The sequence below is a fragment of the Bufo bufo genome, chromosome 1 (assembly GCF_905171765.1).
Source record: "Bufo bufo chromosome 1, aBufBuf1.1, whole genome shotgun sequence".
In the NCBI taxonomy this organism is placed as follows: Eukaryota; Metazoa; Chordata; class Amphibia; order Anura; family Bufonidae; genus Bufo; species Bufo bufo.
The window spans coordinates 547,759,922-547,776,860 of record NC_053389.1 but is presented as its reverse complement, the minus strand read 5'-3'; the positions used below and the strand labels follow the sequence as shown (position 1 = coordinate 547,776,860).

At 45.3% G+C, this 16,939-nt stretch overlaps 1 protein-coding gene across 4 annotated transcripts in view; it reads left to right on the top strand.

Moving 5' to 3' along the window:
* The window catches only part of KIF21A (kinesin family member 21A), a 175,348-nt gene that overhangs the window by 55,901 nt on the left and 102,508 nt on the right, over positions 1 to 16,939 (top strand). For all 4 annotated transcript variants that reach the window (XM_040412374.1, XM_040412382.1, XM_040412389.1 and 1 more), the window contains exons 5-10: positions 2,315 to 2,449; positions 2,856 to 3,023; positions 4,778 to 4,893; positions 7,034 to 7,229; positions 8,853 to 9,042; positions 14,044 to 14,107. In XM_040412374.1, coding sequence (XP_040268308.1) covers positions 2,315 to 2,449; positions 2,856 to 3,023; positions 4,778 to 4,893; positions 7,034 to 7,229; positions 8,853 to 9,042; positions 14,044 to 14,107 — 869 coding nt within the window. The remainder of the gene's footprint in view (positions 1 to 2,314; positions 2,450 to 2,855; positions 3,024 to 4,777; positions 4,894 to 7,033; positions 7,230 to 8,852; positions 9,043 to 14,043; positions 14,108 to 16,939) is intronic.

Below are 16,939 nucleotides of genomic sequence, written 5' to 3'. Positions count from 1 at the left end.
AATGCAGCCTAACATTCTCAATATAATACTAAAAGCAGCATGAAAACCAATAGCAGTAAAATCGTGTTTGCCGTTTAAAGGGATAGTCCACAATAAAAAAGGCTCTGCTTCTTTCCTGACACAGTCCCATATCTCCCCATGGGCTGTTTCTGGTATTGCAACCCATCCCTGGTCAGATACATGAAGCTGATCTGCAATACACGACAAAGCTCATGAGCAGCTTCGTTTTTGAAACCTGGACCGTTTCTAAACTGATTATTTAGGAATTCTTTTTACATAACAGCTTTTTGAAAAAACCTCCTTTTAAGGGGAGCAGCGGTGGGCTAACCAGCTCCATCCACTTAGCTGTGTAGTGCCGGCGCCAACCTATAGTTGTTCTATAGAGCTATAGTGGTGTCCGACCCCTGCGGTCCTGAGGATAGACCATCAATATTAAAATCCTGGGATACCCCTTCTAGGTGACCACCCAAAATTGCATTGAACAGTAATCTTCTGGGGGGAGCCTGGGCGTCTCATTGAAGATGGCCAGTATGCGTATTATAAGTATAATATGTCACAGTGAATCTGATCAGGATGAGCGGGTGGTCTTTTGCAGAGGCTTAGTTGCTTATGTCCTTGAGGTAAGTGAAGAAAGTGTCTGTATCCTTCGTCGTCTTCTGTGATTCTAGTCTCGGATGCTTCCAGTCTGCGCTGTAAATCAATTTCAGTCTAGTGATATATTGGCCAGCTACATGGCAGAGGTTCCATCCGCTCACTGCAGCAATCAATAGGGAGTGGCTGCAGACCGCTTCTATCAGACGATGCTGTATTACGTGGCCATATACAGCAGGTTTCTTTTCCTTTTAGCCTTGGCATACAAATTGTAAAACTATACCGCAGTTCTAGTAGTGTCTCTACACTGCACCTTATGATCTAGTATACAAACGTCATGATCTTAAGCAGTGCACATGGTTTATTTCCTAATAGGCTGGCTTCACTCATGCGGCTTTATTCCTTTTATTAGCTGATCATAAAGAAAGGGTCTGTTTCTCGGCAGCTTTTGATTTGCTGCACCGTGGTGAATGCTGTGGAAAAGCCATGAAAAATCAATCAATATGGCGGATTATATAACATTTTATATCTTTTAGACAAGCCTTAAAGGGGTTGTCCCCATTCAGCAACTTAGGCTCTAATAGGTGGGGTCCAACTGCAGGGGGCCCCTCCGACACATCAGATACTTATCCCCTATGCTGTGGGTGCTGACGGTGGACTGCCGAAATTATGTATAGCCACCAGCCTCTACATAACTTTGGCGCATTCACCGCCACATCTTAATGTAAGACGGCTTCCTTGCTGTCTTACATTTAGACAATTTTCTACGCCTAAGCGAGGTGTGCAAAATGATGAATAAGGCGGGCCTGCAGGCCCATCCCCTTCTCTGCCCACGTCACGCCCCCTTTAAGACCTGGCATGAGCGGGAGAAGAAGTCGCAGATCCTGTCACAACATGGCGTGCGACAGAATCTGCGCCAGATATGCGCCACAAAAGTGACCCCCATAGATCTTTTCTGTTTACGTCTTCGTAAATAAAATGGAATTATCTAAGCGGTTTTTAAGGGCCCCTTACACTGCCTGATGTTTAGGCAGATTATCGCTAACAAGTGTTTGCTAACTAGTGATAATCTGCTGGAGTAAGGGTGCTACCGATTACCCGATAAACAAGCAAAATGCTTGTTCATCAGGTGATTGAATCTTTCATGCAGTCACCGGCGGCAGCAGATCATGCTGTGTAAACAGACTCTACTGCCAGCAAACGATGATTCTATATGGGGACAGGAGACGCAATTAGCAAACGCTCCTCCCTTTACTGTGGAGCAGTGATGGTCAGTTCGCAGTGTTCGCCAGCAAACACATGCGGGCTGCCATCTTGACTCACCCGTCCGGCGATGCACAGGTGAGCCCTTACCTGTGCCGGGAGCCGGTCTGAAATCAAATGCGGTCACCGGCAGCAGGCACTTCGGATGATGGCCCCCGGCGGCTGTTCTTGGAACTACCTACTCCCGGTGATTTCAGACCGGCTCCCGCGGGTAAGGGCTTACCTGTGCATCGCCGGACGGGTGAGTCAAGATGGCAGCCCGCATGTGTTCACTGGCGAACACTGCGAACTGGCCATCACTGCTGTGGAGGGGATTGCTGCTTGTAAATGCAGCAGGTGATTTTTGGGAAGAGACTCGTCCTTCACGACAATCTCTTGCCACATCAGGCCGTGTGAAGGGGTCTTTAGAAGCCAGATTGCTTGTATACATTGCTAGTAACACATTCTTTTTTCCTTGTAGATGATGCAGTGTTTGAAGTTGGGTGCCTTATCTAGAACTACTGCCAGTACGCAAATGAATGTGCAAAGTTCTCGTTCACATGCCATATTCACAGTCCACTTATGTCAAACCAGATTTTGTCCAAAACTTGATGCGGTATGTATAATCTATCTGTTCCTGTAGCCAAAATCCATTCAGATTGGGGCAGATTTGCACCACATCTATCACAGGGAACCCATAGTTTCCCATAGTTATGAATGGGATGTGTGGAAATAGCACAGCGAGCTCTGTGGATTCCATAGCTCCCAGTTAGAGAAGCAGTGCGGCACGGCTACTCTCCTGTCTCCATTATTCTGGGATGTAGTGTTAGAATTGCATACCTGCACTTAACACAGTGGTTACCCATGACCAGCGATACATTCATTGTGTTAGCTCCAATGTATCATTATTGATGACCCGTCTGGTTGTTGGGAAAGAAAGCTTAGTCATATGGAGCCGTAAACAAATCATTCTTGCTACTTAATTATCTTCTCTCAAAGCTTTTCCCCCTTTTGTTTTACAGGAGAATGACTTGGATAATAGGATAACATCCGAGTCTACACAAATGAACGAGTTTGAAACCCTTACTGCCAAGTTCCATTTTGTTGATTTGGCTGGCTCAGAGCGACTTAAACGTACAGGAGCTACGGGAGACAGAGCTAAAGAAGGAATTTCTATCAACTGTGGTCTAGTAAGATTAAGGGCTTATTTCACAATAGACTACTGTATAACTAACGTCCCTGCCATTCAATCCACTAATCCCTAGTTTACAAAAAAAAAAGATACAGCTATGAAAGGTGATGTGAGCTTTATTTCATTGGCAAAAGTGGCTTTGGGAAGTTACATAGAGAAATGGTCTTCTAAGGGTGATTTTTATTTTATTAATTTTTTTGGGCAAAGAAGGATAAATAATGGTGGTACTACCCTCCATCATTATTTTATACTATTCTCATCATTTTAATAAATTGAGTCATTTTCCTTATACAAAAAATGTTGTAAACCTCACAGAGGATATGCATATGCAGTACGAACAATTGGATCACAGTAGGCATGAATAAAACGTAACTTTTAATATTTAATGTTCAAAATTTCAACCACTTCAAAGTATAGATATGAACAAATAGAAACATTATTGTGACATCATATTTTCTTATCACCTTGATCAAAAACAGAGGGGAAGAGACTGATAGAGAGGACACGCGGGGGACCACGCTATCCCTACGAGGACCCTAAATAGTGTCTCAACCCACAGGAACACCCTGATGGTGGATGGCCTGTGGTTCCACCATCAGGGTGTTCCTGTGGGTTGAGGCACTATTGAGGGTCCTCGTAGGGATAGCGTGGTCCCCCGCGTGTCCTCTCTATCAGTCTCTTCCCCTCTGTTTTTGATCAAGGTGATAAGAAAATATGATGTCACAATAATTTTTGTATTTGTTCATATCTATACTTTGAAGTGGTTGAAATTATTATAATTTTCCTTATACATTGCATTACTCACCTTGCAGTGAACTGTGAGCTAAAGTCTCCCTGCATTTTTTGGCTTAAAGGGGTTCTCCACCTTTTTATTACTGATAATCTATCCTAACGGTGAGTGTCCAACTCCTGTAACCCCCCTCCGATCAGCAGTTTGAGAAGGCAGCGGCACTCGCGTTGGCCTTCTTGCTGTTTCCTACAAGCTTCAGATGTTACCCGAAGGTGTATGAGAAATATAAAATGGAGGGCAGACGAGCATTTTTTGCCTAGTGGCATTTATTTTTCTAATTGTGGCTTTATAAAATTTTGTGTCAGAATGCAATGTTGTCGCTCTTGGCATTTTTTGTTTTCAGTTTTTTTTTTTCATCTACTCGAAGTGAAAAACATCAGGAAAAAATGCCATTCATACTTTGGTTTGGCAAAAAAATGGCACTAAAAATGCCATGAAAACTTAATGTGGATGGGGAAAAAAACCCAAGCGTTTTCCATGGCATTTTTTTCGTGAACAGAAAACACCAGACAGATCATATGTGTAGGGGGGCCCTTAAGGTTTCTCCACCTAGCATGAAACTGTGTCAACTGCCATTGCTGTATCCCAGGATAGTCTTTGTGAAATAGTCGAAGGGCTCATGCACGTGACCACATCCGTTTTGCGGTCCAAGAATTGTGGATCCCAGCCGAGTACATTCTTCCATTTTTTTTTCACACTCCTCTAGAAATGTTCTATCCTTGTCCTCAAAACGGACAAGGATAAGACCTGTTCTATCTTTTTTGCAGGGCCGCGGACCAAATGTACGGATGTAGACACCACAGTGTGTCCTGTCTGCATCTTTTGCGGCCCATTGAGATGAGCGGGTCTGCATCTGATGCAGGAAACCTAATCAGATGTTGACCAAAAATCAGTTTGTGTGCATGAGCCCTAATTGTACATTGGTGTAGATTGTCTAATATGAGTGTTATTTTATTTCACAGCTGGCTCTTGGAAATGTGATAAGTGCTTTAGGAGACAAAAGTAAAAAATCCACACATGTGCCTTACAGAGATTCCAAGCTAACAAGGCTACTCCAGGACTCCCTTGGCGGTAATAGGTAAGAGATGATAGACAGACCGACATGTAGATAATATTTATAGGTATTTTCCAAAAGATAGGTGTTTTTGTTCAAAGGACATGTTTCAGTTTGTATTTTCTACATTTTCTCTTAGGGCTACAGCAAGTTTTCAGTGAATCCACATTGACAGTTTTATAGCTTTTTTACTTACGTGTAGAAAGGCGCATAAATACCCTAGATCAAATAACTCCCAAAGGGTCTTTCCACACAAAAGCATCTGACATGTTGTACTTCTGGTGTTACAAGTCACTAAGCAGTTTTACAGTCAGGTCCATAAATATTGGCACATGGACACAAGTCTAACATTTTTGGCTCTATACACCACCACAATGGATTTGAAATGAAACGAACAAGAGGTGCTTTAACTGCAGACTGTCAGCTTTAATTTGAGGGTATTTACATCCAAATCAGGTGGACGGTGTCGGAATTACAACAGTTTGCATATGTGCCTCCCACTTGTTACGGGACCAAAAGTAATGGGACAGAATAATAATCATACATCAAACTTTCACTTTTTAATACTTGGTTGCAAATCCTTTGCAGTCAATTACAGCCTGAAGTCTGGAACGCATAGACATCACCAGACGCTGGGTTTCATCTCTGGTGATGCTCTGCCAGGCCTCTACTGCAACTGTCTTCAGTTCCTGCTTGTTCTAGGGGCATTTTCCCTTCATTTTTGTCTTCAGCAAGTAAAATGCATGTTCAATCGGATTCAGGTCAGGAGATTGACTTGGCCATTGCACAACATTCCACTTCTTTCTCTTAAAAAACTCTTTGGTTGCTTTTGCAGTATGCTTTGGGTCATTGTCCATCTGCACTGTGAAGCGCCGTCCAATGAGTTCTGAAGCATTTGGCTGAATATGAGCAGATAATATTGCCCGAAACACTTCAGAATTCATCCTGCTGCTTTTGTCAGCAGTCACATCATCAATAAATACAAGAGAACCAGTTCCATTGGCAGCCATACATGCCCACGCCATGACACTACCAGCACCATGCTTCACCGATGAGGTGGTATGCTTAGGATCATGAGCAGTTCCTTTCCTTCTACATACTCTTCTCTTCCCATCACTCTGGTACAAGTTGATCTTGGTCTCATCTGTCCATAAGATGTTGTTCCAGAACTGTAAAGGCTTTTTTAGATGTCGTATGGCAAACTCTAATCTGGCCTTCCTGTTTTTGAGGCTCACCAATGGGTTACATCTTGTGGTGAACCCTCTGTATTCACTCTGGTAAAGTCTTCTCTTGATAGTTGACTTTGACACACATACACCTACCTCCTGGAGAGTGTTCTTGATCTGGCCAACTGTTGTGAAGGGTGTTTTCTTCACCAGGGAAAGAATTCTTCAGTCATCCACCACAGTTGTTTTCCGTGGTCTTCCAGGTATTTTGGTGTTGCTGAGATCACCGGTGCATTCCTTCTTTTTAAGAATGTTCCAAACAGTTGTTTTGGCCACGCCTAATGTTTTTTATATCTCTCTGATGGGTTTGTTTTGCTCTTTGGATCTCATCTTGAGAGTTGACAGCAACAGATTCCAAATGCAAATAGCACACTTGAAATGAACTCTGGACCTTTTATCTGCTCATTGTTATTGGGATAATAAGGGAATAACACACACCTGGCCATGGAACAGCTGAGAAGCCAACTTTCCCATTACTTTTGGTCCCGTAACAAGTGGGAGGCACATATGCAAACTGTTGTAATTCCTACACCGTTCACCTGATTTGGATGTAAATACCCTCAAATTTAAGCTGACAGTCTGCAGTTAAAGCACATCTTGTTTGTTTCATTTCAAATCTATTGTGGTGGTGTATAGAGCCAAAAATGTTAGAATTGTGTTGATGTCCCAATACTTATGGACCTGGCTGTGTATCTGCATAGCTTTGTAGATGAGTGTTAACAAATATTGTGATGTTATACTTTTATGCATTTCAGTTTTTAAGCTGTATCAGTTTGTTAGTACAGAAGTCCCTATGTCTTCTCCATGTTTGTTTCCATTAGTTCTCATCATTTATCATAGAACAAAGCAAAATTGTGTTGTTTTCCCTGTCATCTTGGCACTTTTTAATAGGAGAGATCCCTGTTTCACTGTAACATTTTTTCCTTTATTCTTCATAGCCAAACTGTAATGATCGCATGTGTAAGCCCTTCCGATAGAGATTTTATGGAAACCCTGAACACCCTTAAATATGCCAATAGAGCACGAAATATCAAGAACAAAGTCATGGTTAACCAGGACCGAACAAGTCAACAGATAAATGCACTTCGAAATGAAATAACACGACTTCAGATGGAGCTTGTGGAGTATAAAACGGTAGGATGGGAGAATCCATGACATTCTTAAGGCTACTCTAGTTTCAATTATGTGCCATTATTTTAACAGTTGTGCACTTCTAATGGTGCAGAACAAGTGAAATGACTAGCGTGTGAACGTGATCATAATCGGTTATTGGATGTTATTTTCCACAATCCATTGGATACCATAGCCTGTTAAAACTAAATAAAAGTCCTTTGCATATTATCATGTACATGGAGCAAAGTAGTTTATTACTACACCTCCACATACATGTATGTGATTGTAAGCGCATGGACGCACTGCCTGTGCCCCTGAACTCTGCTGTGAGGTACTGGCTGTCATTTACGGTCACTGTAGTAGATCACTCTGATCTCAGCTCTTTAATGCCGTCAGTACCATGATCGCTACTGAGGATGTTCGCTTTTAACATTGATCACTCCTCCTGGCATTTCATTTGCCATGGTCTGTACACTCTTAGACAGGGGTTCTGGCAAAGGCATCCAGGTCCGTGCAGTGATACTGCCTGATTCTTAAAGTCCACTAATATGTTTTGAATAAAAAGCAAGTTGTAAATGAAAAAAAAAAATCTGTAATAAATTAGTCAAATTTCACAAAATTAAGGAACATGTACCATATTTTTCAGACTATAACACTCATATGACTTTAGGATGTACCCAGATTTTAGACAACCCAAAATTGAAAAGAAATAAATATATTTCATACTAGGCTATGCTGATGTGGCAATACCAATTTTGTACTTTATTTGTATGTTTTTGACTACTGATGGGAACGTCGAACATTAAGATGCAGAGCCCTTTTAGCAAGATTTATTTTATTACTAAAAAGTAATCTTATAGTCAGAAATAATACGGTATATTTGTTAAAGGGGTTGTCTCATCATAGACAATGCGGGCATATTGCTAGGATATGCCCCTATTGCCTTATAGCTGCGGGTCCCACCACTGGGCCCCGCATCTATATCGAGAACGGAGCCCTGCAAGTGAAGGAGGGTGCACTGCGCATGCACAGCCACCCTCCATTCATTTTCTATGTGGCCGGAAAAAATAGCCGAGCACTGGCTCGGCTATTTCCATCGGCCCCATAGAAATGAATGGGAGCAGGGGCCGCGAATGCGCGGTACGCTCCCATTCACTTATTTAGGGAGCCAGCTTGTGGTGGCCGGACCGTAATCCTCCAGCCACCACCTTGCCGGTCTCCGTTCTCGATATAGGTTCGGGTCCCAGTGGTGGTAATATCGGGAACTCATGAATATGAGGACTCATCTGTAGGGATGAGCGAACTTCTGTTTTCAAGTTCGACATACAAGGTTCGGGTTATCTAAGAATTCTGTTATGGATTCCGCTACCATTAACCATAATGTATGGTCCGTGGTAGCATAATCCATAACGGGATTCTTAGATAACCCGAACCTTGTACGCCGTACGCCGAGCTTAAAAACAGAAGTTCGCTCAACACTACTTATCTGCATGCACTGGAGCTGTTACAACTTAGCAGTTAGGGCAGCATACAACTGGCGACAGGTTCCCTTTAATAAATGTCCACCAATATGTATATAAAATGTATGTATGTTGGTATTAGATGATTTATTTTTATTTTTATTTATTTTTTGTTACTTGATAGGGTAAAAGAATAATCGATGAAGATGGAGTTGAGAGCATCAATGACATGTTCCACGAGAATGCAATGTTACAGACAGAAAACAACAATCTACGCATGAGAATTAAGGCTATGCAGGAGACCATTGATGCGTTAAGAACCAGAATCACGCTGCTCGTGAGTGAGCAGGCCAATCAGGTTCTTGCTAGAGCAGGTGCAGTATTCATTCATTCATTTATTCAAATAAGGTAGTTCTGATAGCATAGTGCTATTTTATCCATAGCCTTAGGGGAAGATTTATCAAACTCCAATGGAGCTGTGAAAGGTGGAATCGGATTGGTTGCTGGTCACAGTATCATATGTGTCACAGTATATTGTCCCTGTGGGAATAGTGACCCCCATTACACCACAGGGCACACAGTAGACTTTATATGTAAAATCTTTTAATGGCTCTGCTTTCATCTATACCAGTACTCACTATAAAAGCAGCAGTCCGGCCAGCACGTGACGTCACTCACTCAGTCAGTCACGTTCCTGCCAGCTTCATTAATGAAGTGGGAGGAGCATGACCGAGTGAGTGACGTCACGCGCCGGCTGGACCGCTGCTTTCATAGTGAGTACTGTTATAGAAGAAAGCAGAGTGTAATGAAGCAGTTTTCATATGTAAAGTCTATAATCTTCAAGCAGTATCTCTGCTTTAAACTAGGGCAATCCTCTGTAGTAATACAACTCACTATGAAAGCGGCAGCGTAACCTCGCGATTCTCACTCATTCACGCTCCTCCCACTTCATTCATGAAGGAAGTGGGAGGAGCGTGAATGAGTGAGAATCGCGAGGTTACGCTGCCGCCCTGCCTGCCGCTTTCATAGGGAGTTGTACTACTACAGAGGATTGCCCTAGTTTAAAGCAGAGATACTGCTTGAAGATTATAGACAGTACATGTGAAAATTGCCGTGAGCGGGGCCCGATGTATTACAGTACAGTGACTGCATCGCGGCTTGCGATGTATCAGCGTCACCAAAGTAAACATGGCAGTGTTCGCTTTATAAGACGCACTGCCATTTCCCCCCCACTTTTTTTTTGGGGGGGGGGGGGGGGGGGGGGGTGCGTCTTTTATAAAGCGAAAAATATTGTTTCTACCTGTATATTAGACCATAACTTCATTATTTTGTGCAATTTGGACCTTAAAATATCTATAATCTGATTTATTAACTAATATTTAAATATATATTAAAGCACAAGAAATAAAATTGTCCCAGGGGCTCCACATGCTGTAAAAAAACATAAAGGAACTTATACTCGCCTAACCGATCCCCAGCTGCTGCCGTTGTGAAGGAGTCAGTAATAATGCTTTGGGCGGAGTTAGAGGCGTGGCCTAGTATGAAAAAAATTGCTGTGACGTGCGCCGCACATATTGTCCCTTTTTGCGATTTTCAAATGTTGGGAGTTATGTGATAAATCTTCCCCTTATTGTTTCAGAATGCAAGAAACTACCATAAGGGCCAATTCACACAGAGTTTTTTTGGCACTGATTTTAGAGCGTTTCTGCCTCCAAAATCAGCTAAAAAAAACGCCTCAAAACAGCCTCCCATTCATTTCAGTGGGAAGCAGCACCCCCTAAACACGTGGAAAAAAGAAGCAGCATGCCCTATCCTGGGGCAGAATCTGCGCTGAATTTCCCATTGAAATGAATAGGAATCCGATAAAAACAGCTCCATGTAAGTCCATGCGTTTTTTTTTTTTTTCTCAGCATTTTCAACACTTTTTTGGCACATATCTGCTTCAAAAACCTTATGCAGAAAATTAAGCTTTCTGATGAAGTGAACACTAGGGATGAGCGAACTTGTGTTTTAAGTTTGGCGCACAAGGCTCGGGTTATCGAAGAATAAGTTATGGTCCGTGGTAGCGGAATCCATAACGGAATTCTTAGATAACCACAACCTTGTAAGCAGAACCTGAAACACAAGTTCGCTCATCCCTAGTGGACACCCATTAGTTAAAAAAAAAAAAAAGGGGGGGGGGTGGGGGGTAAAAAAGCGCAAAGAAAAGCGAAATCATGGTTTTCAAAATCAGTCGTGTGGACTGGCCCTAAGGGTGGTTTCACATTTTGCATTTTTTTTTAAGAAACATTGCAGCTTTTTTTTTTGCCAAATTTAAAAGTAGGTAGGAATGGAAAATATAAAGGAAAGACTTTGACTGAAACGCTCGATCATCGGTTAATTGGAATCTTTTAGCAGGTTTAGAAATCCTCGTATGTCGGCGGCAGATCATGCTGCTGGCAAACAGTGATTCAGTATAGGGAAACGTCTTCGGAGCGGGAGCTACGCACAGTATTAGAATGTATTGGCTCCGATGAGCCGAAGTTATTACTTTGCGAAGTCTCACGAGACTTTGTGTAATAACTTAGTGAATAATTATTACTGTAAAAGACCTGGACACCGAACTCAGGTGCCAATACACACTCCCGCTCCGTACAGTATTACAACAAAGCATCCGAAGTCGATTCTCTCATTCCTAGCTATGGCATAGTGATCACTTCTCCCTATACTGTAATAGCTGAGGTCTCCTCCGCTAGTGAGCAGGCGATTGCTTCCTTCCCAGCAATCGCCTGCTTCATCTGCAGGTGTAATAGGACCCTTAGAAGTAATGCCACTAGTTACCTTGTTACGACATGTCTGTAGGTTTCTTTTTACAGAAAAATACGATTTGCCGTCACATATGAAACATGGGCTGTACACCTTTATAATGATGCCATTTGTTGTGAATCTACTAATGTGGTGCCATCATGTCCCGGCTAGGGACCTGCCTGAGGGTTCTCAGTGTCTTCCCTAATTTCCCCATCACTTTTCCTCTCCTTATAGTTTTTTTCTCCTTAGAACTTGGCCCTCCAGTGATTTCTTTTACTTTAAGGCTACGTGCACACGACCGTATGTGTTCCATATGCCATCCGTTTTTTTTTTTTTTGCGGATCCATTGTAACAATGCCTAAAACGGACAAGAATAGGACATGAACGGACATACGGATGCGGCTAGCACACGATGTGCTGTCCGCATTTTTTGCGAACCCATTGAAATGAATAGGTCTGCATCCTATCCGCAAAAAAAAAAATGGAACGGACACGGAAACGAACAACTTTCGTGTGCATGTAGCCTAAATGTGCACATGATGTCTTCACACCGCATCTGCAGTGTGAGATTTCCCCATCGAAACATCAGACACATGCATTTAACTGAGTGCCATTGTCACCCATAGGCACTCATGCAAAAGTCACTTTTTATACTGGATACCTCTATAAGGAATGCTGTTCCATGCATTAAACATGGAAACCCGGGCAGACCAGAAGAACACTGTTTTAGCCTGCATCAGTATAATTAGGGCCTATAGGTCCTTTAAATGTTGCTGCCGAGGCTTTTCCAGGGTATAACCGTGAACTTACCCTGCAAGACGCAGTGTGACAAGACCCTAACAATAAGGCACAGAAGGTCACGTTCCTGCATTTTATGTAACAATGTTAGGGACGAGATGGAGCAGAAAGTAATAACTCTGATGTAACAAATTATTGTCATTTTCTTCAACTGCAACACTGTGATAAACATGACCCCGACACGAGACAAATGAATGCTTGTACTGAATGGCTAGAAGCTGCAGAGACATGGTTATTTAGTATAGGCTTCTGGTAGAGGAAATACAGGAATGTCCAGACGGCTGCCAATGACACCGCATAGCCATAAGGATAGATGCTCCAGAATTATTGTTACATGGGGATGCATGTAGTTTAGGGATCGACCGATTATCGGTTTGGCCGATATTGAGGATTTTGAACGTTATCGGTATCGGCATCTATTTTGCCGATATACCGATAACATATTGGGAACACAGAACGCGCTGCTCTCAGCGCTCTGTGTTCCCTCCGCAGCACAGAGAAGGAAGCAGTGTCTCCCTCCCCCTGTGCTGCTGCAGCCGCTGCCGCCAATGAGAGGAGAGAACATAAGAGGAGGGTAGGGGCTGTGGCCACTGCGCCACCAATGAAGATAAGCCTTTCATTCATTCATATACAGGAGGCAGGAGCTGGCTGCAGAATCACATAGCCGGCTCCCGACCTCTATGAGCGGTAGCTGCGGTCCGCGGTAGTTAACTCCTCAGGTGCCGCGGATCGCAGCTACCGCTCATAGAGGTCAGGAGCCGGCTATGTGATTCTGCAGCCAGCTCCCGCCTCCTGTATATGAATGATTGAGAGACTTATCTTCATTGGTGGCGCAGTGCGCCCCCCACCCCCATCCCAATCCCAATAGTAAAAACATTGGTGGCGCAGTGCGCCCCCCCCACCCAGTATTACTCATTGGTGGCAGTGGCCACAGGATCCCCTCTCCCCTGCTCCTCCGATCGGAGCCCCAGCTGTGTAATCCTGGGGCTCCGATCGGTTACCATGGCAGCCAGGACGCTATTGAAGCCCTGGCTGCCATGTTCAGCTCCATGCTGCTGTGTGCACAAAGCACAGAGCAGCAGGGACAGAGTGAGATCCTATTCACCCTGATAGAGCTCTATCAGGGTGAATAGGACAAGGGTTCTAGTCCCTAAGGGGGCTAAAAGTTAGTAAAAAAAAAAACACAAAAATATTAAGTATAAATGAAAAAGATTTAAAAAAAAAAAAATACACATTAACAATAAACAAAAAAAATACACATTAACAATAAACATTAATTTTCAGCAGATTTGTGTAGGAAAATTTATTTTTTCTCAAAAATGAAAATTCCCAAAATATCGGTATAAATTATCGGCTATCGGCCTGAAAGTTCACAAATTATCGGTATCGGTATCGGCCCTAAAAAATCAATATCGGTCGATCCCTAATGTAGTTACTACAACAGACATGTCAGGAGCGGTGACAGGTCCTCTTTATTATGTAAAGCAGGTTTAGGGCGGGCGAGTGAAGTTAGGCCTGGCAATGACTGATACCATTTGGGACAGTGTCCCTGCACAGTCTGACACTGTTCCAGTCACTGCTGACAATGCCGGACTGTGCAGGGACACACCCCTTTGTGTCAGGTTTTTTCCTGAAATATTCCAGAGGAATAACAGAGGAACAGTACAACCCAGAGTTATGAGCAATGTGCTTGGGAATCTTTGTGTCTTTGAGAATACACACAAGTATTAAAGCATACATGCTGTCAGGTCCTTTTTAACTTCAATCTTTTAATAATATTTTAATTGCAGGTGACGGAAATGAAGAAATAAGCAACATGATACACAATTACATCAAAGAAATTGAAGACCTGCGGTAAAGCATTTTAGAGAGATTATCTAATCCGTACCATCATTATCAGAGTTCTTTTACTCCTTGCCATATTACAGATGCACACCCGTATTGCAGTTATCAGCCTCTAAAGGCTTGGCTTAAGCTGCCATCTACTGGTGATGTTTAGAAATTACAATTATAAAAAAATGTTTATTAAAGTGTACCTGTAGTTAAAAGAAAAAACTACTTTTGGTATGTCATAGTGACATATCAAAGGTTTTGATTGGTGGGAGCCCTAGTGCTGAGACCCCAGTCGATTGCTAAATAAGGTGCTAAAAGCTCATAGGAAGAGTGCCTGCTCCTCTGAGTGCTTCTAACGCCTCATTTCAGCTAGTGGTCAGGGTCTTTGCACTTGAAGCCCCACCAATCAAAACTTTTCTTGTATCTCAATAAGTAAGTGCACTTTAAAGAGGACCTTTCATGGGTCCAGACATTATGAAATAACTTCCTTCTGGGATTCGCGTCCCCACCTATCCCTTGGTTGAACTTGATGGACTTGTGTCTTTTTTTAACCGTATCAACTATGTAACTATATGTTATGTAGGGCATAGTGCAGGGATGTGATATGGCTTACTAGTTTGTCTGGGCGCCGCTCCGTTCGCCTGCTGTGCCCCCCATTCACTTTTCCCAGCTGGTATGCTAATGAATAGCATCGGTACAGGAAGGAGGAGATGCCAGGGTTTCTCAATGGGTGTCTCCTTCTCCCTGGCTGCAGCACGGTCCAATCACATCGGAGAGCGTCACAGCCAGGGAGAAAAACAGCTCACCTTCTTCCTAGCTGTGACGCTCTCCGCTGTGATCGCACAGCGCTACAGCCAGGGAGAAAGTCTGGCATCTCCTCCTCACGGTACCGATGCTCAGTATTAACATAGTGAGCGGGAAAACTGCAGGGGGGGCACAGCAGGTGAACGGAGCAGCGCCCAGACAAACTAGTAAGCCGTATATACCCTACATAACCTGCTAGTTATTTCATAATGTCTGGACCCATGAAAGGTCCTCTTTAAAGGTAATACATAAAATACTTGGTCTACAATGTATAAGAAAAACGTGCCTAGCAGGTTTCACAGCAAATCTGCAGAATGGCTGGGGCCCATAGTTTAAACTTAAAGGGGTTGGCCACTCTGTTAGCACTTATTAAAACTGTAAAGCAAGTAGGGAGATATTGCACTTACTAAAATATCTTTTTTAGCAGATCTGCCTGGTTTTCCTGCTATTGGCAGCCACGCCCCCCTCCTGTCCTGCTCTCACCACGCCCCCCTCCTGTCCTGCTCTCACCACGCCCCCCTCCTGTCCTGCTCTCACCATGCCCCCTCCTGTCCTGCTCTCACCACGCCCCCCCTCCTGTCCTGCTCTCACCACGCCCCCCTCCTGTCCTGCTCTCACCACGCCCCCCTCCTGTCCTGCTCTCACCACGCCCCCCCTCCTGTCCTGCTCTCACCACGCCCCCTCCTGTCCTGCTCTCACCACGCCCCCTCCTGTCCTGCTCTTACCGCGCCCCCCTCCTGTCCTGCTCTCACCACGCCCCCCTCCTGTCCTGCTCTCACCACGCCCCCCTCCTGTCCTGCTCTCACCACGCCCCCCTCCTGTCCTGCTCTCACCACGCCCCCCTCCTGTCCTGCTCTCACCACGCCCCCCTCCTGTCCTGCTCTCACCACGCCCCCCCTCCTGTCCTGCTCTCACCACTCCCCCCTCCTGTCCTGCTCTCACCACTCCCCCCTCCTGTCCTGCTCTCACCACGCCCCCCCTCCTGTCCTGCTCTCACCACGCCCCCCCTCCTGTCCTGCTCTCACCACGCCCCCCCTCCTGTCCTGCTCTCACCACGCCCCCCCCCTCCTGTCCTGCTCTCACCACGCCCCCCCCCTCCTGTCCTGCTCTCACCACTCCCCCCCTCCTGTCTGCTCTCACCACGCCCCCCTCCTGTCCTGCTCTCACCACGCCCCCCCCCTCCTGTCCTGCTCTCACCACGCCCCCCCTCCTGTCCTGCTCTCACCACGCCCCCCCCCTCCTGTCCTGCTCTCACCACGCCCCCCCCCTCCTGTCCTGCTCTCACCACGCCCCCCCCCTCCTGTCCTGCTCTCACCACGCCCCCCCCTCCTGTCCTGCTCTCACCACGCCCCCCCCCTCCTGTCCTGCTCTCACCACGCCCCCCCCTCCTGTCCTGCTCTCACCACGCCCCCCCCTCCTGTCCTGCTCTCACCACGCCCCCCTCCTGTCCTGCTCTCACCACGCCCCCCTCCTGTCCTGCTCTCACCACGCCCCCCTCCTGTCCTGCTCTCACCACGCCCCCCCCCTCCTGTCCTGCTCTCACCACGCCCCCCTCCTGTCCTGCTCTCACCACGCCCCCCTCCTGTCTGCTCTTACCGCGCCCCCCTCCTGTCCTGCTCTTACCACGCCCCCCTCCTGTCCTGCTCTCACCACGCCCCCCCTCCTGTCCTGCTCTCACCGGAGCCTCCCTCGTCTATCCCTGCACCTGCCATGGAGGAGCTACCTGTCTGGGTCCTAGAACACCCTGCTTGTATCAGAGGTGCCTTTTACCTCTCCTGACTGTGCAGGGCTGGCAGTGGCTTAGCAGGAGGATTCTTAAAAGCTGAGATAAAGGAACTTTCGTAGAAGGAAGTGAGACTGAGGGGAAGCAGTGATGGCTAATAGGAGCTCACTGTCTGCAGACTCCATCCACTCTGTCTCCTGTACTGAGAGGCTACTGCTGTATTTGAGGATGCAGCAGTGCCAGGAAGGTGCTGAGGACCACATACTGTGAGCGATCCCAGTGTCTGTCCTGTTTATGGCCCCTCTGCTCTGTGATCTTATCACAGA